General features: G+C 47.7%; 1 protein-coding gene across 11 annotated transcripts in view; it reads right to left on the minus strand.

Moving 5' to 3' along the window:
- Window positions 1-162: 162 nt before the first annotated feature.
- Window positions 163-24,141, minus strand: part of LOC109898529 (histone acetyltransferase p300) — a 28,521-nt gene continuing 4,542 nt past the window's right edge. Inside the window, exons 2-29 of one of the 11 annotated variants that reach the window (XM_031834268.1) lie at window positions 22,746-23,335; window positions 21,207-21,383; window positions 20,380-20,665; window positions 19,950-20,063; window positions 19,541-19,765; window positions 19,248-19,350; window positions 18,647-18,769; window positions 18,314-18,431; window positions 17,977-18,160; window positions 16,073-16,150; window positions 15,857-15,942; window positions 15,541-15,687; window positions 14,937-15,428; window positions 14,448-14,678; window positions 14,097-14,289; window positions 13,688-13,806; window positions 11,122-11,361; window positions 10,856-10,944; window positions 9,224-9,304; window positions 8,626-8,682; window positions 8,278-8,355; window positions 7,929-7,996; window positions 6,277-6,427; window positions 5,684-5,944; window positions 5,293-5,458; window positions 5,036-5,203; window positions 4,620-4,784; window positions 163-4,528 (exon numbers count right to left, since the gene is read on the minus strand). In XM_031834268.1, the coding sequence (XP_031690128.1) occupies window positions 1,307-4,528; window positions 4,620-4,784; window positions 5,036-5,203; window positions 5,293-5,458; window positions 5,684-5,944; window positions 6,277-6,427; window positions 7,929-7,996; window positions 8,278-8,355; window positions 8,626-8,682; window positions 9,224-9,304; window positions 10,856-10,944; window positions 11,122-11,361; window positions 13,688-13,806; window positions 14,097-14,289; window positions 14,448-14,678; window positions 14,937-15,428; window positions 15,541-15,687; window positions 15,857-15,942; window positions 16,073-16,150; window positions 17,977-18,160; window positions 18,314-18,431; window positions 18,647-18,769; window positions 19,248-19,350; window positions 19,541-19,765; window positions 19,950-20,063; window positions 20,380-20,665; window positions 21,207-21,383; window positions 22,746-23,335 (8,012 nt within the window). In that variant the 3' untranslated portion in view covers window positions 163-1,306. Of the gene's footprint in view, window positions 4,529-4,619; window positions 4,785-5,029; window positions 5,204-5,292; window positions 5,459-5,683; window positions 5,945-6,276; window positions 6,428-7,919; window positions 7,997-8,277; window positions 8,356-8,625; window positions 8,683-9,223; window positions 9,335-10,855; window positions 10,945-11,121; window positions 11,362-13,654; window positions 13,807-14,096; window positions 14,290-14,447; window positions 14,679-14,936; window positions 15,432-15,540; window positions 15,688-15,856; window positions 15,943-16,072; window positions 16,151-17,976; window positions 18,161-18,313; window positions 18,432-18,646; window positions 18,770-19,247; window positions 19,351-19,540; window positions 19,766-19,949; window positions 20,064-20,379; window positions 20,666-21,206; window positions 21,384-22,745; window positions 23,336-24,141 lie in introns of all 11 variants that reach the window. The other 10 variants (XM_031834258.1, XM_031834267.1, XM_031834266.1 and 7 more) reach the window with 10 other exon arrangements.

The raw sequence follows: 24,141 nt of genomic DNA on the forward strand, positions 1-24,141 counted from the left end.
TTAGTAGCTTTTTTGGAAATGCATGTGCAGCAACTTGTGCATCCTTTTACCACCACTAGGGGTCAGTCTCCTCAGGGAACCATGTACTTAGGTCGATCCACCCCAACCCCCCCAAAATAAAAATACACTAATTTGACTAGCTACAAGCAAAATTATTCAGCACATCTTTCATTTTCATTTTATTATATAAAAAAAAAACAGTATTTGAGTCCACAGTTCTTTGTACAGTAAAAAATATTAAATTAAACTCTCAAAGTTCTGAGCAGAAAGATAAATTGGGGTTGGGACGAGGGACAGCAATTATTCTGGGGCAGGAGAAGGGGACCAGTGCATTGGGCTCAAGTCCAGAGGGAAAAGTAAGAGTGAGGCAGAGAGCGACTGGTCACGTCTCTCCCCTTCCTCAGTTCTATGCAGCCACAGTTCATTTGGATCCATTCCCTCTGTTTTACAAGAACAGTAATGTCCTATACATTGGCGGACCCCCCCCCCCCCCCCCCCCCCCCCCCCATACACTCTAAACTTTACAGGCATATAGGTATGTGCCCCCCCCACACTGTCTTACAGGAGTGCTCCCGGGTGAGGGAGGGCATGTGTGGTCAGTGAGAGGGCTGGCCCTTCTAGTACTGATGTCCAATGGTTCGGCATTTCAAATGTAGTCTCCATTGGCCACTGAAACTTGCAGCAGGCCCTCAACCCCAAACGCTCATTTTTTTCCAGATTGAAAGCCCAACCCAGACATCAGTGAAATGAAATAACCCCACCCCCATTTCAATAACAAAAATATATTCTATGTGAATTTTAGCAGTCTTAGGGTATATGCCAACACACTGCCAAAAAATGAAAATAAATAAAGTAAACCCAAACTTTTAAAAGAAAGATATGCATGATGTTTGGATTTATAATAATATTAATCCAAATCACTAAAACTGATAAAACTGATTTATGGAGAAATTACAATTAAGTCCATTGCATTCAATTATTTGCTCTTACATTTTTCAATTTTTTTCAAATCTTAAACATTTCTTAAAAAGGCAAATACTCCCATAGTCCCAAACCCCAAAAATATTACCTGCGTCGTATTCTCTAAGGGAGATACCATCCCCCTATTTGTACACAATTGGCAAAAAATATATTAACAGCAATAACTTACCATTCATTTATTAATTAATCGACGTGTTGATTTATAGTTGCATCTCCCATAGGAAGTTCACTTCAATGTATTTTTTATTGAAAACATTAAATAATATTAATAGTAAAAAAAAAAGGCTAACACTGTCCCAGGTGCAGTCCCGAAAGCACGGCGAGGCTACATGTCTAAAGTGTTATGATTAATGTTCTGCCCAAGGTCCTGGCTGTTCCCAGACAGCATGTCAGGTCCTCCAGGCCCATGGAGACCACCCATCCCACTGAGTTGAGACAGCATGGCATTCTGGTCTGACCCAAACTGGTCCATTGAGTTCTGCTGCTGAGGCGGCTGTTGAGAGGGGACCACCATACCAGGGTGGTGCTGGGGTAGCTGGCCCGGGTGCGGGGAGCCCGTCTGGGTCTGTGGGGAGATATGATGAGGGGAAGGCTGGGGCTGCATGCGCGGGGAGGGGCTAGAGTGTGGTGGCTGGGACTGGGGTCGCGGGGAGGGCTGGGGTGAGCGCACTTGGTTGCTGAGGGACGTGGACAGCGTCTGGCCCTGCAGGTGAGGGGACTGGGCCATCTGCTGCTGGGGGCTCATGGGGCTGCTGTGCTGGGCAGGAGAGCCCCCACCCAGGTGCTGCTGCTGTTGAAGCAGCCTCTGGTGCAGTGCCTGCTGGAGCAGAGCCTGGGAGGACTGCGGCTGGGGGGTGCCCTGCGGGGGCTGGGGCTGCTGAGGGGGGCCACCTACTCCAGTACCCAGACCCCCCTCAGCAGTCTGGTGGCCCACCATGGCATTCTGGTGTTGTTGTTGCTGCTGCATCTGGAGTTGGTGCTGATGCTGGAGCCTCTGCTGGAGCACTGCAGCAGCCTGCTGCTGGGCCACCGTGCTGGGGTAACCCTGCTGCTGCCCTGGCTGGGCTCCAGGCTGCTGCTGCAGTCCAGACTGGCCCTGACCAGGCTGCTGGGGGGCCATGCCTGGCTGGCCCATGTAGCCCTGCTGCTGGAACTGGGCATGGTTCCCAATCTGTTGCTGCTGTTGCTGCTGTTGCTGCTGTTGCTGCTGTTGTTGCTGTTGTTGCTGTTGTAGTTGGAGATGCCTCCTCATAAGGAGCTCTCTGAACTGGGGGTTTATGTTGGCCATGTTAGGTGCCTGCTGGCCTGGCATCCCTCCTTGCTGATGCTGCTGCTGTTGATGCTGCTGAAGTGCTGCCACCTGTTGCTGCTGCAAACTACTAAGCATAGGACGCTGCTGCTGCGGTTGTTGTTGTTGCTGCTGCTGCTGTAGCTGCTGTACTTGCTGTAGCTGGGTCATGGCGGGCATGTTGACTCCCTGACCCATGTGCATACCTGGCTGACCAGCCACAGCATTCACATTGACCTGTTGGCCACCCATACCTCCTGGAACTCTGCCTGGGCCTGGCCCGCCAGGGTTTCCCGGGGTTCCTGGGCCCCCCTTATACTTGGAGGCTCTCTGCTTGATAAAGGCAGCCATTAGCTGAGGGTTTGAGCGGAGGATGTTGAGCACCTGCTGTTGCTGCTCAGGTGAGCTGGGGGAGCGAAGGGTACGCAGCAGTTCCTGAAGGGCAGCCTGCGGGAGGTTCCCACCCCCAGCTGCACCACCTTGCTGCACCATACCAATCAACCCACCAGGTCCCTGAGCCTGCTGCCGCACTTGCTGCGGTTGTTGCTGCTGAGGCGCCACCATGCCTGGATGTCCCATCATGGCTTGCCTCTGCTGGGGTGGCATTCCCTGGCCGGCCCACTGTTGCTGGGGGATCTGAAGCGGGGGACCAACCCTCTGCTGCTGCACCTGTGGAGGCAGCTGGCCCTGGGGGTTAGGCTGCTGGGGCTGCTGCTGCATGGGGCCAGGGCCCACCATCATACCTGGAGCACCCTGCTGCTGTTGCTGCTCTATGTGAGCCCTGGCAGCAGCCTGAGCTGCCTGAGCCTGGGGAGGCAGCCCCTGGGCCCCCACCATGCCCACCCCAGGGTGGGCCATGCCCATCTGGCCCTGGGGCTGTTGGTGGTGAGGGTGCGGAGGCATCATGCCAGCTGCCTGCGCCGCCTGCCTCTGCAGGGCCATCTTCCTTTGTGCGTCTGCCACTTGTTGAATCTTCATGGCGATCTCCACAGCCGCTGGAGGAGGCCCCGAAGGAGGTTGCTGCTGCTGCTGGGGAATAGAAGGCTGGCCAGGGTTGGGCTGCTGTTGTGGTTGCTGCTGAGGTGGTGTGGCTGGTCCCAGGCCCGGTTTGCCTTGGGACTGAGGGTGCGGTGAGGAGCCTGGAGGCCTGTTGGTGTAAGGGGACAGGCTGTTGGGGTGTTGCTGGAGCTGTGGGGGGTTTGAGGCCTGGGACTGCTGCTGGACCTGAGGAACCATCTGCTGTTGCTGGGGGGAGTTCATCATCCCACCTCCTCCTGGCATCTGCTGGAACTGGTGGTGAAGCTGGTGGTGCTGCTGAGGCATCCCACCTTGCTGCTGCAGCAGCAAAGTTCCTCCACCACCCATCCCTGGCTGGGGCCCAGAAGGCATGTTGGGCTGGGTGGGTGTCTGTGGTGTTGGGGGCTGGGTGCCTCCTGATGTGGGTGTACTGGGGGCTGTGGTACCATTGTTACCTGGTGATGGCAGCCCCCCAGGAGGTCCTCCTCCACCGCAGGCAGGCTGGCCCACCCTCTGCATGCTGGCCATCCTTCTCCGAAGCATCTGAGCCTGCTGGAGGCGGTGCTGGAGTTGCTGCTGGCGGAGCTTGTGCTTGATGTTGAGGCAGAAGGGTACGGGGCACTTGTTCTCTTGGCAGTGCTTGGCATGGTAGCAGCACAGAGCAATGAGTTGCTTGCAGATGGGGCAGCCACCGTTGGTCTTGCGCTTGCATCCCTTGGTGTGCTGCACCACACGCTTCATCTTCTGGCAGGACGGCAGGGAGCAGTTGGCATTGCGGCATTGGCAGGCGTGGACCAGGGACTGGATGCAGCGCTGAATGCTGAGGCGGCGGGAGTCCCCGGGGCTCTGAGTGGCAGCGGCCGCTGCGTTGTTGCTCTCGTCGTCTAGGCCCAGGCCCAGCTTCTCCATCTTGTGTTCATGGCCCTTTGTGTTATAGCAGGTGATACACAGGTCGTAGTCCTCGCAGACGGTGCAGTGAAAGCGTGTCTCCACGCTGGCCTTGCACTCGTTGCAGGTGTAGACGAAGCGGTCCTGGCTCTGATTGTGTAGCTCCACCAGCATGCACATGGAACTCCACTTGGCTCTCCTCAGGGAGGAGAACTCCAGGTGCTTGTCCCGGGCCAGCGTCAGGAAGGCGTCACGCCCATCCATCAGGTCGCAGGCCATTAGGGGGTCCGGGTCCGTGATGGGGGGCAGGGAGTTGGCAGTGGGGCCGGCGATGAGACGGATCACAAAGAACACCTGTAGGAGGCAGAGAAGAAAGGATGAGCACTGGGACTGAGAATATGTGTGTTTGTGGCTTTATTTAGAAGATGGCGACAGCATCAAATACCTCCTTGTGTTTCTCCATACAAGCGTAGAGCTTCTGGGAGAGGTCATTAGACACATTGGGCATCCCTGGTTTCTTCTTATTGGCTCGGATCAGGCTGCTGTTCTTGTTCTTGCTCGTCTTCTTACTGTTCTTCTTTTTGGCATTCTTGCTGTCACTTTTCGGGGCCTGTGTGTGGAGAACACCAGATTAAAATCGACTCCAATACATTCCATTAAGCAGTGATTCTGAAGCAGCCTCGAAATTGACCCAATTAGCAATGGTTCAATATCTATCCTCTAAGCAATACTTTTTAACAACAGCTACTCCTATCATGTTATTATTGAGGACCACCAATATATCCCACACCCCCAGATCCTGTAACATAATTCACAAAAACACTCCTCTCTCTCCTGTTGTATTGAAGTCCTTACACTCACATCTACGCTCTCGCTGGAGGTGCTGTTCTCCTCCCTCTTCCTCTCTTCCTCCTCCTGCTCCAGCTCCTTGATGCTCTCCTCCAGCACGTTGGGCCAGAAGTCCCCCTCAAAGTATGGTAGCTCGTTGGCACTGGTGAGACGGTCCTCTGTGGCCTGCTTGAAGACGTCCTGAAACAGAGCATGAATAAGAAGTGTCAGGGGGGGGTTGGATGTGCCTGGCACAGCCTGCGCAATGTCTGACAACTGATTGTAGTCACCTTGTAGTCATGCACAATGCGCTCAGCTACGGCCTTGTCCAGCATCTTCTTGTACCACTCCTGTAGACGCTTGGGCTTGGGGATCTTCTGGTCCACAGGATGACAGTGGAAGATGTAGTCGTCCCCTTCACTTGGGGGACAAGCCCAGATGTGCCCTGTTGTAAACCTGCCATGGGAGAGGTAGGGTTGAAGAATCAGACCAGCAACTGGAAAGAGTGAATCTTATTAGAACAGTAAAGTAGAATGAAATCTGCAACAGAGCCTTTAGAAATGTAGTACATATCATTACACTATGTTTAGAGTGACGAGGTCAAGTCGTGTTCTCAGGAGTCTATACCCACTAATAGGTTGAGCTTAGTAAAAAAAAAAAAAAAGGGGCCTTGTCTCTTACCCCAACTTCTTGACGTACTCCAGGTACCCTATGAGTATCTCATGGTAGACGCCTGTGCGGAGATGTCGAGGTTGGAAGAAGTGCACGCTGTCCAGGTAAGAGATATAAACGCGTCTCTGGTTCGGCGGAGGGCTGTCTGAACCGTACTCCTGCACATGCATGCCGAAGAAGCAGACGTCAGCCCCGTCTATGTCCTCGAACGCAAACAGCGCCTTCGTCCTGTAGGGAAAGGACTCTGACATCTCCCCGGTGTCCACAAACCTGTATCAGTTAAAGGAGAGCGTAAGTAGACACACCCACACAAACCTGTATCAGTTAAAGGAGAGCGTAAGTAGACACACCCACACAAACCTGTATCAGTTAAAGGAGAGCGTAAGTAGACACACCCACACAAACACTGTATAGGCACTGTCTCACGAGAACAGATAACATTAGGATAAGTCTCAACTCTAGTCTACAAATGGGACTAATTGAAAGCCCACATGAACCTAGAGTCCATTGAAGCTAGGATCAATTTGACATCTTCCTTGGTAGTCTATATTTGACTCCATATTAAAAGATTCACTACCCCACTGTGCCCTCAAGACTCTCACCTGGACTTCATGCCTGGCTTGACTTCCACCACCTTGTCGGAGACATGGACCACACGGATAGTGACATCACCAGACTCTGGATGGTTCTGCCGCCTGAGGTAGTCATTCACTCGCCCCTCTAGGAAGCTGCCCAGCTTAGTTTGGGGGAGCCCTGTGAAAATTAAGTATGGAAAGAATAGAATGTGAGAGGGAGGGAGAAATAATAAAACAATGTAGGACAGAAGGAAGAGAGGAAATGGGTGATAGCAATTAGAGGAAAGGTCACATGGTTTCAGTTAAAGCCAACCTGTCTGTGGGGGGTAGGTGGGTGTATGGGGGTTATGTCTGTTAAGTAGCTCAGAGCAGAGATTTTCACTGGTGATAAAGATAGAAGAACCACTGGGCTCTAATCTGACAGTTAAAAAATTTTTTTTTATAAAAATGGCAAGTCAGAAGCATAAACTCAACCACTGACTGCTTCTAGAGGACTCAGAAGTCAGTCTGAGGCACTTTGTCAATCAATGTCTAAAATGCCCTGATAGCGTTGTCAATTTGGCAACTAACAGCATATCTGAGACTTGGACTAATCCTCTGCTCTGAGCACTCAATAAATCAGAAGAGATGACAGGGTGTAAACTGGATCTGACACCATATAAGGACATTTATATTTATCTTCCATTCAAGACATATTTAATTGAGATCCTTGTATGAGTGTAGGCCAGTTGGTCCTTTTAATTTGCACGCCCGCTCGCCTACCTGTGGCTCCCTAAAAACTCTGCCTTCATTGAGGGTGTGGAGAATGGGATGGGGGAGGTAAGAATTTCCACACATGGAAGGATTGTAGGCACGCAAAAACTGGACAACTGTCAAAAAGTTCAGGGGAAAAGCGCGAGTATCGATGCCATTGCGAACTGAAAAGAATTTACCCAAAATATGATTTCAAGTAGATTTCTGGACAGTGGACACCCACTGAGGAAAAAGAGATGTGTGAGAGGATGACATAAATAAGGCTCCAACAAGATAAAACATTTTTTTTTTAAGTCCATGATTTGCCTCGGTGACCCACAAACCTTAACAGCAAACTGTAAACCGAGAACCCCTAAATGACCATGTTTTGCCATGTCCTTCAGTGTGTACAGGCCTGGGATAAGAGTGTAATCGAACCACAAAGCTGCAGCAGACTGGCAGCGGCAACTATTGTCTGAGGACTGGCTTCTGAAATAAATAAAATACGGTTGGTTACATATAACATTTTCACTGGGGAGGGAGGGGGAGATACGAAAGGGTTGGGTCATGGAAAAAAGTAGAATGGAAAAAACTGGAACACTCGTCCTCTCGAGTAGTGTATCAGGGCGTAGGGAATTAAACCAGAGGAAAGAAGAAAATTATTTGGAAAAAACTGTGCACCAAATTATAAATTTAAACAAAGATTTGAAGGGGGAAAAAGTCAATTGTGTGTTTGCTCTTCACATGAAAGTATGGTGTTATACTTGTGGGATGTGCGTTTAGGAAATTGGTATGTGTCAGTAACAGCACCAAAGGAGAAGAGGAATAAAGAGAACACAGAAAAGAAACAGCTGAGTGACTGGAGAGGGGAGGGGAGACACAGACTGACACCCCGATGAAGATGACGGTAGATGAGCGCCCCCCCGTTTGTCACTTACTCCACTTACTTCTGGCCGCGTATTTGTTCTCTTTCCGTGTCTTATTGGCCTTCTTAAGGCAGCTGTCACATACAAAGCTGTGAAGAGGAAAAGGAACACGCTTTACTTCAAATACATCATACATGCATTTGTTATTTATCATTTCTCAGTGGCCTTCAGCTTCACTTCTTTGCCCTACTGTAGAAGTTGGCAGCAATGAATGATGTAAGGTATTGCCGAGGGTCATGATGGCAAACGGGCAACACAACCACGGCAAGATTGAACCTGGAACTGCACCTTGGAATAAAGTGGGCGGTTTCACAGTTCTAACAGTCGCATTAACGTAAGATGTACAGAATGTGTACACAAGTTGGCTCACCCTGCCGGCCATATGGTGTCATTATGCAGGACACAGATTTGGTGCATTTTACGCCCGCAGTCGGTACATTCCACAAGCCTACAGAAAAGAGAGGTGGATAGAGAGTCACGGGTTATTGATACCATGTGTCACACACGAAAATAGTCATTATTAGCAGAACATTTCAAAACACAAAGGCCATGACGATAACCTAAACAGGCCCTAGGGTAACTGACTAAAACACAGTAAAGATGAAATATTACAGTTAACAAATATTTCACAGTAAAGTTTATGCAAATGTTCCACATGGAAAACATATGGTTTGACACCAAGTACAGAGCAAATGTAAAGGGGAAAAATAGTAGGTACCATTCTGGGTCGAGCGTGTCATTCTTCTTCCTCTGAAACTGATCTTTGCTGATGGACCTGTGAAGAGGAGGGAGAGAGGCCCAGGAGTGTGGGAGGTAAGAACAGACTCAAGCCAATCACTGGGCCAGAAATGCAATGTACTATATTACAGCCATAAAGAAGTCACAAGCAATAAGAGCAGGCTCTGGCTTTATACAGGCTAGGACTCAGCCATTTCAAAAACATCATCTAACACTTCCAGAACATTAGGAGCCCTCAGTATGTTGGGGTTTTAGCTGAGAAGAGGCAGAAATCAAGTAAAAGGATGGAGATGGCAGTTGAGGTGAACTGCTGCCTTAAGAGGTAGAGGAGAGAGAAATGCATTTGATTTTTTTAAGTTTGACTATTTCACTAAGGGAGAGACTGAGAAGGTATTCAATGATGGGGAGAAAGAGAAGTCCCATTGAAGAGCTTAAACATTTCTCAATCGCATTGGAGAGTATTTCTAAATCCAAAGGAACCAAACAATATTTACATGTCATCAAAATGAGCAATAGAAGAACCATGTCAGTATTAACATGGTGGGGGGTTTAGGAGGGGTGGGGAGGCTGGTACTCACGTCTGAGGCTGAGAAGGATCATCCCCCAGGGACACGCACTCGCCCTGGATTTCGTTGAAACACTTCTCACAGAAGTGGTACCTGTCAGCAAGAAGCCCAAATTGTGGTGAACTACACCGTTCGCCAACCGCACAGCCAATCACAGAGAAGGCACGAGGAAGCAGTCACCAATCAGGGCAGGGCAGGACAGGCCAGGCCAGGAGAAGAGCAGAGGGCAAGGTCGTCGCCAGGTAGCAGCCAATCATGATGCAGGGTTTTTGTGTGGGCAGGTGTTTTGATTTTGCAGTTAAATTTTGGAGTGGATGATTGGTCACACCAAAGCAGGCCAATGCAGACATCACAAGCGTTAAAAAAGGAGGGAGAGAAGGGAAGAGATGGGGGAAGGGAGGGCAAAATGAATATTAAAAAAGCGTGAAATAAATCGTTACAGGTCAGACGAGGACGATGGAGGGATGAATAGGATGGGAAGAGTGAGGGACGTGGAGAACATAACATCCAACGAGGACAGAGATCCAATGCAAAGCACAGATTAGTGTCACAGACAGTCAGTGGACAAAAACATCATTAAAGGGATACTCCGAGATTTTGGAAGTGAGGCCCTTTATCTACTTCCCCAGAGTCCGATGAACTCGTGGATAACATTTTTATGACTCAGTGCGGTTTTAAGGAAGATAATTAGCTCAATTCTAACTAGCGTTAGAGCAATGACTGGAAGAAAGTGGGTAATTGTGCTAATGCTAGTTAGCATTACCTCATGAAAATCTCCCTAACTTCCTTCACAATGGACAAACATAAAATGGTATCCACAAGTTCATCTGCCAAAATCCCAAAGTATCCCTTTAAGTTAGCACAGTAACAAAGGGGGGGGGGGGGGGGGCAAAAAAGTGTGGATGAGGAAAAGCAAGTGGTAGTGCAACAGCGACCGATCATCCTTCTGCTCCATTTATAAAGAGGGTCCCTTTCTTGTGTTGGAAAGGAATTATCATACATCTAGCGAGGTTGTTAATACCATGTTGCCCTAATGTAACTACACTATAGTGATTCTGTCCTCACGGTGAAATGAATCAAGCCAATCAGCTCCACAGCTTTGTTCACTGAAATGTTCTGCAGATCAAAGTGTTCACTACAGCTGTGCGGCAATATCGCCCTGAGTCTTATTTGAAGTTCTGTGTCCAAAAGGAATTATCTATCCATTTGCCAATTATCAGTTTGATTCAATTCCTTACCTGTAATTGATCAATACATTTCTCTATGCATTCTAAGTAGACTAGTGGAAACATGTAGATTTCAAAATAATCTCAAAACAGGGAACCCACTTTGTAAATGTCAAAAGTGAAAATTAAATTGGTGAAGGATGAAGATGAAAACGGTGGCAGGGTGTAACCATTTAAAGCAGATTAAAACTTAACTCATCTGTGATTGAACAATGCTATATTGCAGAGAATATCAGCATGCACAATAACATCACAATAAGACAATCACTCAAGTAGATTTGTGAAATGTAGATTTATATAAAATATGCAGAAAACATGACTTGTGTGCATGTGTGTGAGAGAGAGAGAACACTTGAGGGTATGAATGACCCTGTTCCTTTCAGTGTCTGAGTATGTTGTGCTTCTGTACGCCCCTTACCTGTTCTGGTAGCTAAAATATGCAGCGTCGCGCGGGATGGTGCATAACTGTTTCCCATAGCAGCATAGAGTTTGAGGGGAAAACTCAAGCTGCAAACATAAGAGGACATAGTAAGAGAGTCTATGTACTGAAAAATACTTATCCAGGAACCAAATTATTTTGTACGATAGTATGTTTAACAGGCAGTGGTAAGGAGAAAAGGTGAAAGCTGTGCTGACTTCAATGACTGATGTTACACACATCCATTTACACACACTTCCACTCACCTTCCTCCCGCAGCAGTAGCCCAGGCCCTGCATGACCGGGTCGATTTCAGCTTCGAACACCTCGGCCAGCTTGGAGCAGTACTTATAGACGCGGGACGTCTTGCGGTTGTACAGCCAGGCGTTGTTAAACATGAGCCAGATGTCATCCACGTATTGCCAGGGCTCCTGGTACTGTCCCGTGTCCAGCTTACGCTTTATCGTCGACAGGTCTATGGGGTTCTTTACAATGTCAAAGTAGTCCTGGAGGGGACCAAGTCCAGGTGTCAGCGAGGGTACGGTTCAGCCCGGAAAGGAAGGTGGGGAGAAAAGGGATGTGGTCATCGATGAAGTAGCAGAAGTTGTGGTGGACATCCAGGTGGAACCAGAGCGGGGGAGAGAAGAGGGTGCAGGGGACAATGTTGACGGCTGCAGAGAGGTTCACATGCACACAGAGAGACATGACAGCTTCTCCCCTTCACCACTCAAACTTTGCACCATTTCTACATGAAAATGGGGAACAGGCCAAGGAAGGACACTGGGGTGGCCAGGCTTGTCCCCTCCCATTCTGCCCAAATTCAAACTTCTCCTCAAATCAAGGCTAGATTAGAACTCTGAAGGCAGACCAACTTTTACATCCAACAGTTATCAGAAACTACAGGAAAAGCACCTGTTGTGCACTGTAAATGTCTGTTTGTTTTTCAAGCAGTGAGACGGTTCCAGAGCAACCGCTTCCTCCTCTACAGACTCTCCCGAAGGAGAGCATCTTCAGGGCATGAGTCAGGGTGCAAAGCTGAGGTGAACAGAGCAGTAACAGTCAGGCAGTAACAACACACGCTGGTAAACTGGCAGCATGGAGGTTGGCAACACGGCACAGTCAAAGCCAAGAGCACTGAGACAAAGGGGCAAAGCCAAGGATCTCTCTCCGTCTCCAGGGAAACACAAACAGGAAATGAGACCCTTCACTTTGACAAACAGAGGACACAACAGCCTGTGATGCATGAACACATGGCACATAGTATGCTGCATTCCATTCATCTGAGATCAATTACAACAACTATGAGTGCTGTTTCTATGAGTGTATTGGAAATTGAGATGTGATAATCCCATTGTGGATAGATAAATCCTTGCACTCATAAAAGTGTGGTTTTGATGGTTATTTGAGCAGTTCCTGAGCCTGGTTGAGTGTCCATGTTGAATACCCAGGTGGTGTTCTGGGGTCAGGTGCATCACTGGGGCTATTGAGGGTTACTGAGGAGAAATGTGCCAATGACCTCTGAGAATGGAGTAAGTGTGCCCTAGCACTGCTTGAGGAGAGTTAAAGGAGAGTTAAAACTATGGTGAGGACCATACGATATCAAGTCCCCCTCAGGCTGCATTTACAGTCAGCCTATAGTGCTGATCTTTTTCTACTAATTGGTCTTCTGACCGATCAGCTCCTCTGCCAATAATTGGGCAAAAATATCAGAATTGGGCTGCCTGTGTACAATGGCGTACAAACAATTATTGTAATTAGTGCCAGATATTGCCTGGGTATCTCTTCACAGGTGTTCAATAGGAGGTCTGAGATATTTGATTTGCTAGCTATTAGCATTATCGGAGTCACACTACTGCTGCATACAGGCATTGGCACAACTCTTCACATAACTCACAATCAACTTCAACAATACTGATTACTGGCGAGGAACTGTCTAGAAAGCTTCTACTATGAATAGGCATATGTGGGAGAAAAAAATGTAATGCTAAATCATATCCAAATTAGAATTGTAAAAGCATAAAAAAATGCAATTAAAAGAAAGCAGTTGAAAGAATAAAAGAAAGTAATGGGCTATGAACGTTTTTGACTAGTAAATTTCCCTTTTAGGGCAGGTTACTTTAAACGCAGAACGGTGATGTGCCACTGATAAAATGGCAGCTTATTTTAGGCCTTTTGAAGTCTGATGAAAGGCAGAAACACAAGCCGCCATTAACAAGGCCCAGGGGTCTAACATTCATGGCCAGGGCCAAACCACCTCTCAAGTGTTGATCTTAATCAAAACTGACCGGTAGAAACCAATCCCAAAATATTTTAGTTAAATTCCAACAGGCAGAAAGGTTTAAATTTGCATCTCTTAAATATTACTGACATACTTCTGTTGACTTGGTTTACAAGCAAAACAAGTTTTTCAAAAATGTACATTTTTTTGTGGTGTAAGAGAAGTAGAGAGAAGCAAGCATGAGCTGACACACACACTGACATATACACACAGGCACCTACCCAAGAACCTAGAGTAAAAACCAACTGACCTATGTTTGATGTATAGTATACTCTACCTGAGCAAAGACATAACAGTCAAATTCAGGATTGAGACAGCTTTCTCTAACACACACACAGTATCGCTACAACTCCCCTAGCCAACAGTCACTCCCTCAGCCCACTCTTGCACACATGTGGCAGTGGTAAGGATGAAGAGGGATGAAAGAAAAAGGAAAAAGAGATGAGAGAAAAATGAGCTAAAAAGAACGGTAAGAACGTTTTTAAGAGGGAAGCAAAATGGAAGCCAGCGCAGTCCCTTACCAGGTTAGTTTTGTTACTAGTTCGAATACGTACGGGTATTCCCAGTAACTGGGGGTCCACCGGTTGGCGGAAGGGCAGAGACTCAGGGTCTTGGCGGTACAAGGCCTCCAGGGTGGGCATCAGAGCCTGACGCAGCTCCTCAGGCTTAAAGACTGGGGTAGTGGAAAGAGGAGGAGAGAGGGAGCGACAGAGGAGAGGAAGTGGGGATGTTGGCAGTGCAAGTAGTAGAAAAGGAGGAGCAAGAAAGATGGGAAAAATAGTTTTTGATTAGGTTGTTTACAGGTGAACATACACTTAGCTTCAAAGATTCATAGCCTAGATCTATACACCATGTCTGACTTAGGTCCCAAACAAATGTTGAGGAATGCTTGCATATGAAGATCAGGACAGGTACATTACTCCTTTGAAAAAGAGAGGAAAGAGTAAGGGGTGGGGGTCTTACTTTTCCTCTTGTTCTGAGCGCTGGCGGGGGAGCTGTGCGTACCCGATGCCCCCGACCTCTCCTCTTCGTCCTTGGGCTCAGTCTTCACCTCTGGCTTCCTGTCCCTGTCCTCCATCTTCAGCGTTGCTACCGATGACGATGTGTCCATAGGCTCGCCCTTGCATCCGTCGCCTGAAAGCTTCTCCTTCTTAATCTGAGAGGGGACATCATGTTCAATATCCTATACACATTTCCAGACATCATCCTGAATGTAATAAAATCTGTTAGCTGTGTGTAAAATAATCTTCACCCCGCTGGCTAGCTAGCACTGTGTCTTTTGCACCCCTGCCTTAGAAAAACTGGAAGCCTCACCTCAGGTTTCTCCTCTGACTTGATGTCTGCCTGTCCCTTGCCCATCTTCCCAGAGGCCTTCCCCTCTCCCTGGTCCTCGGCATCCTCATCGTCCTGCTGTTTCACCTCCAACTTTGGCTCAGCTGGGGCGGGGGCGTCCGACGAGGTCAGCTGGGAGCTAGGGTCCACGCTGCTCACCGAGGCCGGAGTGGAAGCCTGGCCGTCTGCCGTCAGAGAAGACTTCTGAGACAGCTGGGAGGACAGAGAGAGAAGAGTTAACGGAAATAAAAATGAATAACAGATCCAGCCCAAAAAAATAAAATTGTGAGAAGAGTGAACAGCCAGAGACGTAGACCAAGATAATGACTATGTGTCTGTCCAGTCAAAGAGGGAAATCTCAGAGACGTGACGTATGGAGGTATAGCCAGAGACCAGGGATCAGTTTAGAAATCCAAAGAACAGCACTGACAACCATAAGGAGTTAGTGAGACTACGGGGAAAACTACTCACTGGAGTTTGCGGAAGCTGGGTTGGAACATGGGCATTCTGGGTAGGCACAGACTGAGCCTGCCCCGTCTGGAGGCCTCCAGAAGCTCCACCACAGTTTGTCTGCTGCTGGAGCTGACTGGGCTTCTCCAAGTTCATTCCTTGCCCCATTGGTTGTGACGACTCTAGCTGCTGCTGCGGGAGCGGAGCGGCAACCTGGGGCGGGTTGGGCGTGTGAGGCTGAGGGGTTTGCGAGCCTGGCAGACCAGGCGGCGTCTGATGAGGGGTTGGCGTGAGGCTGCGTGCCGGGGAGGGGGAGTTCTGTCGGATGGGGGGGCAGTGCGGGTGCGAGTTGGGCTGAGAGGAGTTGGAGTTAGGCAGTTGCAGGTTGGAAGGAGGGCCTCCACCTACACTGCCTGGCCCCATAGAGCCCTGGGAGTGCCCTGATCCTGCCACTGAGCCTGGCTGGGGTGCAGGGCTGCTGACCGGGAGCGAGGGCGGCGTGGGCATCTGGGCCTGCTGGAAAACACCATGGAGGAGACAGTTAAGAGTCTATACCCAACATAAAATATAACAACTACTTTACTGTCACCCTTTACTTACAGCATTGGTTCCAGTTTCTATTTACCTGTGTCACACCTCCTTGTGGCCCGGGATGGTTCATGCCGACTGGGCCAGCCCCGAGGCCAGGACTGGACCCAGGGAACTGACCAGGAGGGAGGTATTGGTTCTGGGCCACATTGGGCTGCCCCATCCGCGTTGGCCCCATACCCATCTGAGTGAGACCGAACAAGATAAATTATTCAATTATGTTCTAATGAGAACATGGTTATTTTCTATAGTCATTGTGATTGGTATGTTGAAATATAATCAATTTCAATCAATATTGAATGCAGTTCTTTCCAACTTCATTTGGACATTGGGAATGAGAGAGGGCGACTAACCTGATTTAGAGGTCCACCAAGTGGGAGGGGAGGCGTTGACCTCTGACCTAATGACTGCATACCCATTTGTCCAAACTGATTCATGCCTTAGACAGACGAGAGAGAGCAAACCAGTAGCACACATTAGCCACCATTATATGTCCACCCTTCAGACTGGTTTGGGTTGTGCCAAGCAGCAAACTGAGCTGAGCATGCATGACTGTAGGAACAACTTACCTGCAGGGTTCTGCATCCTGTTCACCATCTGATTGGGTCCGGTGGGTCGAATCATGGAGGGGTCAGCATGAGAACCATCTGAGAGTGAAGAGAAACACATTCATTAGCTTTGCATCGATGGCTTCAGTAACCAGGTTTCCATCCAATCATTTAATGCGGATGAATTACCTGACGGCCTAATGGAAACAGGAAACGTGTCGGTAAAATGTCCTCATGTCCAAAAACAAAATACGCTAGACAAGGGTGGATAACTGATTATGCGACAATTGCGGCAGAAATATTGATATAATAACTAGAGGTCGACCGATTATGATTTTTCAATGCCGATACTGATTATTGGAGGACCAAAAAAAGCCCATGCCGATTTTCTATATAGATAGATAGAAAATAAATGACAATTACAACAATACTGAATGAACAATGAATACTTAACTTAATATAATACATAAATAAAATCTATTTCGTCTCAAATAAATAATGAAACATGCTCAATTTGGTTTCAATAATGCAAAAACACAGGTGTTGGAGAAGAAAGTAAAAGTGCAATATGTGCCATGTAAAAAAGCTAACGTTTAAGTTCCTTGCTCAGAACACATGAAAGCTGTTGGCTCAATATTCCCAGTAAAGAAAGAAATATTAGGTTGCAGTTATTATAGGAAGTATGAAACTAACATGAATTTCTTTTAACTAAATATGCAGGTTTAAAAAAATATACTTCTGTGTATTGATTTTAAGAAAGGCAAAAGAGGTTTATGGTTAGGTACATTCGTGCAACAATTGTGCTTTTTTCACAAATGCACTTTTGTTAAATCGTCACCCGTTTGGCAAAGTAGGCTGTGATGCAACGCAGGACAAGCTAGTTAACCTAGTAATATCATCAACTATGTGTAGTTAACTGGTGACTATGTGAAGATTGATTGTTTTTTTATAAGATAAGTTTAATGCTAGCTAGTAACTTACCTTGGCTCCTTGCTGCACTTGCGTAACAAGTGGTAAGCCTGCAATGAAGGTTCCTCGTGGAATGCAATGTAATCGGCGTCCAAAAATGCAGATTACCGACTGTTATGAAAACTTTAAAATCGCCCCTAACTAAATCGCCATGCCGATTAATCGGTCGACCTCTAATAATAACCATCATATCGAAGTAAACTTGGGAGTCACGCAATGATATGTTACATTGTAGGCCTACCACCACGACGTGGAAAAGCATGAAGAGTTTATAGGCAGATTAAACAAGCTATGATGAACTTCACATGGTGGTTAAGTGCACGGTGATCATGCAAATTTCCCCCAAAATTTTTTATGGTAGGCCATTATTTGAATGTTGGTGACAGGATGATTAGTGCTTGGCTGCCAATTATCAAATAAAAGGATCTTGTTCTTATTCATATCATATAACCCTGTCCACTTTACCAGCACAATTGTCGAATTAACAGTTTGTGTGACAAAACCATCAGTAGTGTTGAAAATGTGATTGAAACACATTGAACTTCTGTTACTAGATACAGTACCTGAGAATTAACCGCATTTTTTACATTTTTATATGCACTCTGTCATTACACACGCATCAATTTTTATTTGTCACATGCGCCGAATACAACGAGTGTAGACCTTACAGTGAAATGACTGCTTACAAGCCCTTCCCAATGATAAAGAGTTTAAAAAAAGAATACAACTAAAAAAAACACGAGGAATAAAATAAGTTTGATGGACACACACCCCTGCTGGGAGAATGCTAATTTAGTTTTTAATGCAGATTTTTGGAAATCTGTAGCCCATTGGATGGAAATCTAGCTATTGAAGTAAATAGAGCCATGCAATTGGGATCAAGCAGTGCTAATCACACCTATGTTGAAAGAGAGTAGCTATGTTGTCAAATGTGTGTGTTTAAAGTGTCTACTCACTGGACGGCTGTCCGGGGGCCAGAGGTGACTGGCCCATGCCAAGGGGTCCCTGTGGCAGGCCTGAGGGGGGCATGCCGGGTTGCGTGGGCATCATGCCCTGCTTCTGTAACCGCGTCCGCCGCTTCTCCTCCAGTTCCTTCTGGATTTTATAGATCTTCTCAGCCAGGAGGTGGTAGTACTCCGCCTGGTAGCGATTTAGGAAATTCAGTAAATGTATATACACCCTCTAGTCCGCCATTACTTGTTGTGGTCAGTTATTGAATATGGTGATTTAAATTTTCTGGTATACTACTGTAATACCAGTCTTCACCCACAACATCGAGGAGTCAGTTCTCACCCTGCTGTTGGCCGACTCGTACATGTCCCCCTCTACTTTACGAGCGTAAGCCACGAGGTTCTCCATCCGCCGGTCCTTCAGCGCAGCCGGGTCCGGGGTGGGGAAGATGGCCTGCACACTGCTCACCCAGCAGACGGATAAAGAGATACAGAGAGATAAGCCAAAAGACACTGACAGCCTGCAATTAACCATAATTGTGTGGTGTGGGTGCAGTCCAGAGTCACATATACAGAGTACTCGTCTAATAGCAACAGCAGAAGAACACTTTTTCGTTAAAACTGCAGTGGCCTACAGTCCCCCTCTGTGACTCTGGTGCACTCAGGGCAGACTCACAGCTTGTGGACGAGGTGGTTGCGCAGGTCCTGGGTGATGTCCTCGTGCCAGTTCTTCCTCATGCCCGCGGCTGAGGGAGGGGTCGCCATGGGCATGGAGCCCAGGCTGCCGTCGTTCATCAAACTGAGAGATGAAGAGAGAGGGACAGAAACGACAAGCTGGAAGCTATAATTTTGCTCAAGGTAGTCAATTAAGTAACTTTGTGAACTTGTGAGTGTTGCTGTGTAGAATAATGTTTTGAGTCTTTAGAGCTGGCAGGACCATAATAATCTGTATTGAATTCCAAGGATAGGGAGTTCTTACCTCGATGAACCTGTACCCCCCCGCACATTGACTCAGTACCGGTACCCCCTGTATTTAGCCTCATTACAGTTATGTACATTTCTTGTGTTACTTTTTGATTGACTAGATTTCTTTTTTCCCTTTTCTTTTTTACTTAAGTTAATTTAGTAAATATTTTCTTAACGCCATTTCTTGAACTGCATTGTTGGTTAAGAGCTTGTAAGTAAGCATTACACGGTAAGGTCTACACCTGCTGTATTCGGCGCAAGTGACAAATTATATTTGAATTCAGGGGGAGGGTATGAGTGTGTTGTTGTACCTTTGCACATTCATATTGTTGTGAAGCATGGCGTCTGGTAGCAGGTTGGACTGATTGGGGGGCTGCACCCCCACCCCTCCATTCATCCCCATGGGGTTCCCTCCTACAGGGGCAGATAAAGAGAGGACAGGTTCAAAGCAGTTCCTTTCCTCGGAATCACAACCATTCACTTTAAAAATGTTCTACTGCTCAATCAATGACTAAACTAAGAAGTCTGCTACACTGCCCCTGGTCGTTGTTCATTTTTCTAGACTCTTCCTCAACACTGTTTTGAGGAGTCCATGCCCACTCACCCATGGCATTTAGCGACCTCATGCCAGGCTGGTTGGGCAGGTTGGACTGAGGCGGTTGCTGGGGCATCTGGTTGCCCTGGTAGGTGAGGCCCAGGGCAGCATAGGCCCTCTCAATGGAGCTGGGGTCGATCTGGCTGGGTGGGGTGAGGTTAGGGGTGCTGGGCTGACCCCCTGGCACTGCTCCTAATGAGTTGCCCAGGCCAACCACAGCACTGCTTAGTAGAGCTGTGGAGATGGAGGGAGAGGAGAGGGAAAGTAGTGAGGGAGGGATAATCAAATTGCCATGAACGATGATGGGAACCGATGTTGAACGGAACCGATGTTGAACAAGTAGCCATCTTGGTTCAAACACACGTAGTACATCACAATGCAGAGGACGGACACATAGCTCAATACAAACCACACTCACACTGCTGGTTCCTTTTGTCTCCAGCGTTCTTGAGCGGCAGGCAGACAGGACAGTCGTGCCGAGTGCAGTTCTTCCAGTGAGAGATGATCTGTCGCGACGAGGCACAGTGTGCCACTGAGGGGGAAGAGAGAGAAAGAAGGAGAGAACTTGAGACAACTGACAGCGCAACACAATGACCGTGTCCCAGTAAAGACCTAATGTCAGCAGTAAGGCGGGAAATCTAACTGTAAAAACAAGGGAAACCCCAGAGCAGGCCTGATTGCTGAAAAGCAACCTACAGAAACATTAATTCAATAAATCTCAAACCAAGAGGAAGGATGCATCTCAATAGTCTAAAGTGGCTTCCTCTACTTCCTCTAGGAGAGAGTGGAACCACTTCAGAATATTAACAAACCAAAAATAGCAGTATTGAAAAGGACCATGAACTCACCCTGGCAGGACTTGCCAGCCTGGCAGTGGGTCATGTGGTTGAGGACATTCTTCATGGTGCGGCAGTGGGGCAGGCTGCACTGGCGCACCTCCCCGTTGGCCTGCTCCCGCCGCTGGCACTTGTGGGCGTGGAGCAGGAGCACCAGCTGCTGCTGAATCAGCTTGCGCTTCTCCGGGTCGGCCGTGGGGGGCGCTGCCCCCGGACCTGTTGCCACAGTACCAAGGCCAGCCTGGGCCCCGGCTCCACCCACCGACACTGGCCCTACTGCCGAGGCCTGCTGTGAGGCCTGATGACACAGAGCAAAAAGAGAGTGAGTTAACCAGAGGGGATATAGAAGGAAGATGGCTGGGATAGAGGGGCTGTATGGAGGATTAAAGACAAGGGAGGGCCTTTAAAAAGGGAGATCAAGTTGACAAGGTGGGATGGGCCGAACTAAGAGCAGTGGGTTGTGAGTTGATTACCACTTAAGTCCAGAGGGTCTTTAATCTAGTATTTTTGTAGGACTGACGATACCAGTATCGCAATGTTTTTTCCATGGCAAAAATGAAAACACGAAGCAGACCAAACTCTTTAGTTCTTTAAAAACCTGCTGTATGTAAAATAGTGTGCTAAAGCTTGTGACTCTGGATGACATCATAATGATGTTTGTTTCCAACATTAGGGCTGTTTTCCTAAAGAAGTTAAATCCACTTTGTGTTTTTTTCCCCTTGCCGCGATACAAACAAGTATCACAATACTGGTATTGCCCCGGCCCTATATTTTTCACTAAAATAAGAGGAACAGAAAAAGACAGAAGTCTTTTTGGACAAGAAGGAGCATGCCCTCACCATCCCAGCCATGCCCTGTATAGGAGGTGTCTTCTTGTCCAGGTTGAACTGGGCCAGGCTGTTGGCCAGACCAGCCTTGTTCTGGTGCTGTGGGCCCAGCCCAGCACCACCCAGACCCTGGCCTACTGACTGACCGTACTGACCACCATAGGGGCCCGCATTAGCCATCATATTCATCTGAGAGAGAGAGAGAGAGAGAGACAGGGGGGCAGAGGAAGAGATGGGGAGAAATTAAGGGAATGCTAGGTGAGTGAGATCTAGTTTACACTCATGTTCCTGGTTCTTTATTGGACAAAAATAATCATTGCCAGATTTATTTTTTTAAGCAGATTAAATGAAACTAATGAAGCTTCATTAACTTTAAAATCCCTAGCAACCTGAGATAATTTGTTGACAGATAATATTAGAGTTCAATCTCTGGACCATTAGGCATTACACTGCTTTGAGCAGTAGTCAGTCCGGTCTTATTCACGGAGTTTGTTAACAAAGCATTAACGCTGACATATTTACAAAAACATAATTCAACAAATAGCTTGAATTTTCCTAGCCTTTTCACACAAACACCAAGCACTGCTGAAGACAATAGTGATCTAGGGGTGACAATGACAGAACAGCTGCTTGCTAAGGGGGAGAAATGCCAAATTAGCTCTTACTCCAGCAGCTTTCCATCATCTGTTAACCCTTATCCTTACAAAATATCTTCAGCTTAAAGGAATGTAATGAACTACTTCCAAGAAAAAGACAGATACGGCCAACAGATAAATAAGCTGGTCACTGCTCAGCTGGGTCCCATCAGGATCGTTTTGGATGGAACTTTACGGCTGCAAGTCTGCACCCTTCTTCCTCCCCACTGTTTTAGACACCTTATGGAAACGCATGTAGACACTGCCCAACTGACAATGAACATCTATGTTCTTAGCTGCCCAAACACTAAAAGAGAACATGCACTGATGGTTTGTGCTTTTAGCCTGAGCCAGTCTACAGCTCTGGAGGTGTTAAGCAAAGCAACATCAGCCTGAACATGACAGCATCCACTGCACCCAGCAATCCCCGGCCCTCGTGAAAACAGCTCTGACAACTGATTGGATTGTCATATTTACTGCACCAACAAACAAGCATTTAAACTGAAAAGCACCGACATACTGATCCAATTATTTTCATAGCAATGTGAAGTGTGTATTTAGCCTATGGCAACATGATAGCTGGGATACACAATAACAGGGTAAAGGTTGATGAATCTGCTCTGCTACCGTCAGACATACTTGATCGGTTCCGAAAGAGGCACTTCACGGTTCACACACTAAATACTCTTCTCGATTCTGGTCAATTAATGTTCATTCAGAGCAATCTTGAAACCATCTAATGACATATTAAACATAGCATCTCACTGTTGTCAAGACAGCTAGCATAGCCAGATGTACTGAACACCAAGACCAGCACAGAGCAAAAGTGCAGTAACGTCAATGTGTGTAAAAGAGGATCCTGCTCCTGTAGACATATGAACACAAGTCCATCTACAAAACAATTAACAGGTCTTACCTTGTTCAGTGCTCCAGGTTGCTGTGGCCTCATCCCGGCCTGACCCCCTGCCCCCATTTGCTGCCCCCCCTGCTGCTGCAGGGTTTCTGCCAGCAGGTTACTGTTACTTCCCATGCCTGGGTTGACCTGGTAACCCATTCGGGGCGAGCCATTCATCACCTGGCCTCCCATCATGCCCTGGGGCATGGACCCTTGCTGCTGTCCGTTGCCCTTCTGGGCCCCCATCATGGCCCTGTTCAGTCCACCCACCATGCCCACCTGCTGCATCATGCCAGCCTGCTGGGGTGAGGTGTGCTGCCCCTGGGGGCCCATACTCTGGGGCCCAGGGGAGGCATTCATGCTGCCCAGGAGTCCCATGGAGCCACCGGGGCTGTTGGTGGCTCCCTGTTGACCCGAGGGTGGCAGCGCTCCAGCCCGGAGAAGCTCCGAGAGCTGTTTGTGTTTGGCAGCAGCGTCCTGGCCTCCTCCCATTCCTCCTCCCAGGCTGGTGTGCAGCTGGCTGAGGTCCCCTCCGTTGACCAGGCCCAGCTCCGACGAGTTGATGAGCTCGTCGGGGAGGTCGTGCTCCAGGTCAAAGAGTGAACCGAAATCTGGGAGGGGGTAAGAGGAAAGAGAGGGCAGGGTAAGTGGGATATCCTGAGGTGTATATTGAAAGCAGTAGCAAATAAATGCACTTGTGCCCCTTGACAATCCAAGCTCACTAACAAAGCTCTAACCTCCTTCAAAATGTACGTGCAGCAATAATTCATTCTGGAAAGAGAAATAACTCCATCTAAAAAGAACCAACTAAATGACTCCCTCCTCTTTCTGGACCCTAACGGTGTCTGCATACTATGTTCTGTTTGCTCCTAGTAAAACCTGGCTAGGTGAAGGTCTGTGCCTAGCATACTCCTTTAAAAAGACCTTAGCCAGTATACACTTCCTCAAAATGGTCTGAATTCATTTAAGATAACTCAAGAAATCTATAATTGCCTTTGATGTTTTTGCCAAGGTGGTCTTAGTTAGATGTAAAATTGCATGACTAAGATGTTTGTTGCAGTATTTTGCAAGTAAAAAAACATGCATGAAAACAAGTCATCTCTTGTTGAATGACAAACACTTTATTGAAGAATCCGTACTGTTGACCAATCACCGACAAAGGGGCGTAGACTTCTGTTACCGGACTTCAGCTTGCCTCATGAAAAAAATGTGGTGTGCACAAACAGCTGAAAAAAAACCTTGCCAAACACAAAAACGTCATAATATATGCACAAACTGTTTCGGGTGGGAAGCATGCGGATGCCTTAAGTCAGTGCAGTGGCTGGCTGCAACCAACTAAATGAATCCCTCCCCTTTCTGGACCCTAAGTCAGTGCAGCGGCTGGCTACAGCCTCCCACTCAAGAGCTTCCTCTCCTG

The sequence above is a fragment of the Oncorhynchus kisutch genome, linkage group LG10 (assembly GCF_002021735.2).
Source record: "Oncorhynchus kisutch isolate 150728-3 linkage group LG10, Okis_V2, whole genome shotgun sequence".
Classification (NCBI taxonomy): Eukaryota; Metazoa; Chordata; class Actinopteri; order Salmoniformes; family Salmonidae; genus Oncorhynchus; species Oncorhynchus kisutch.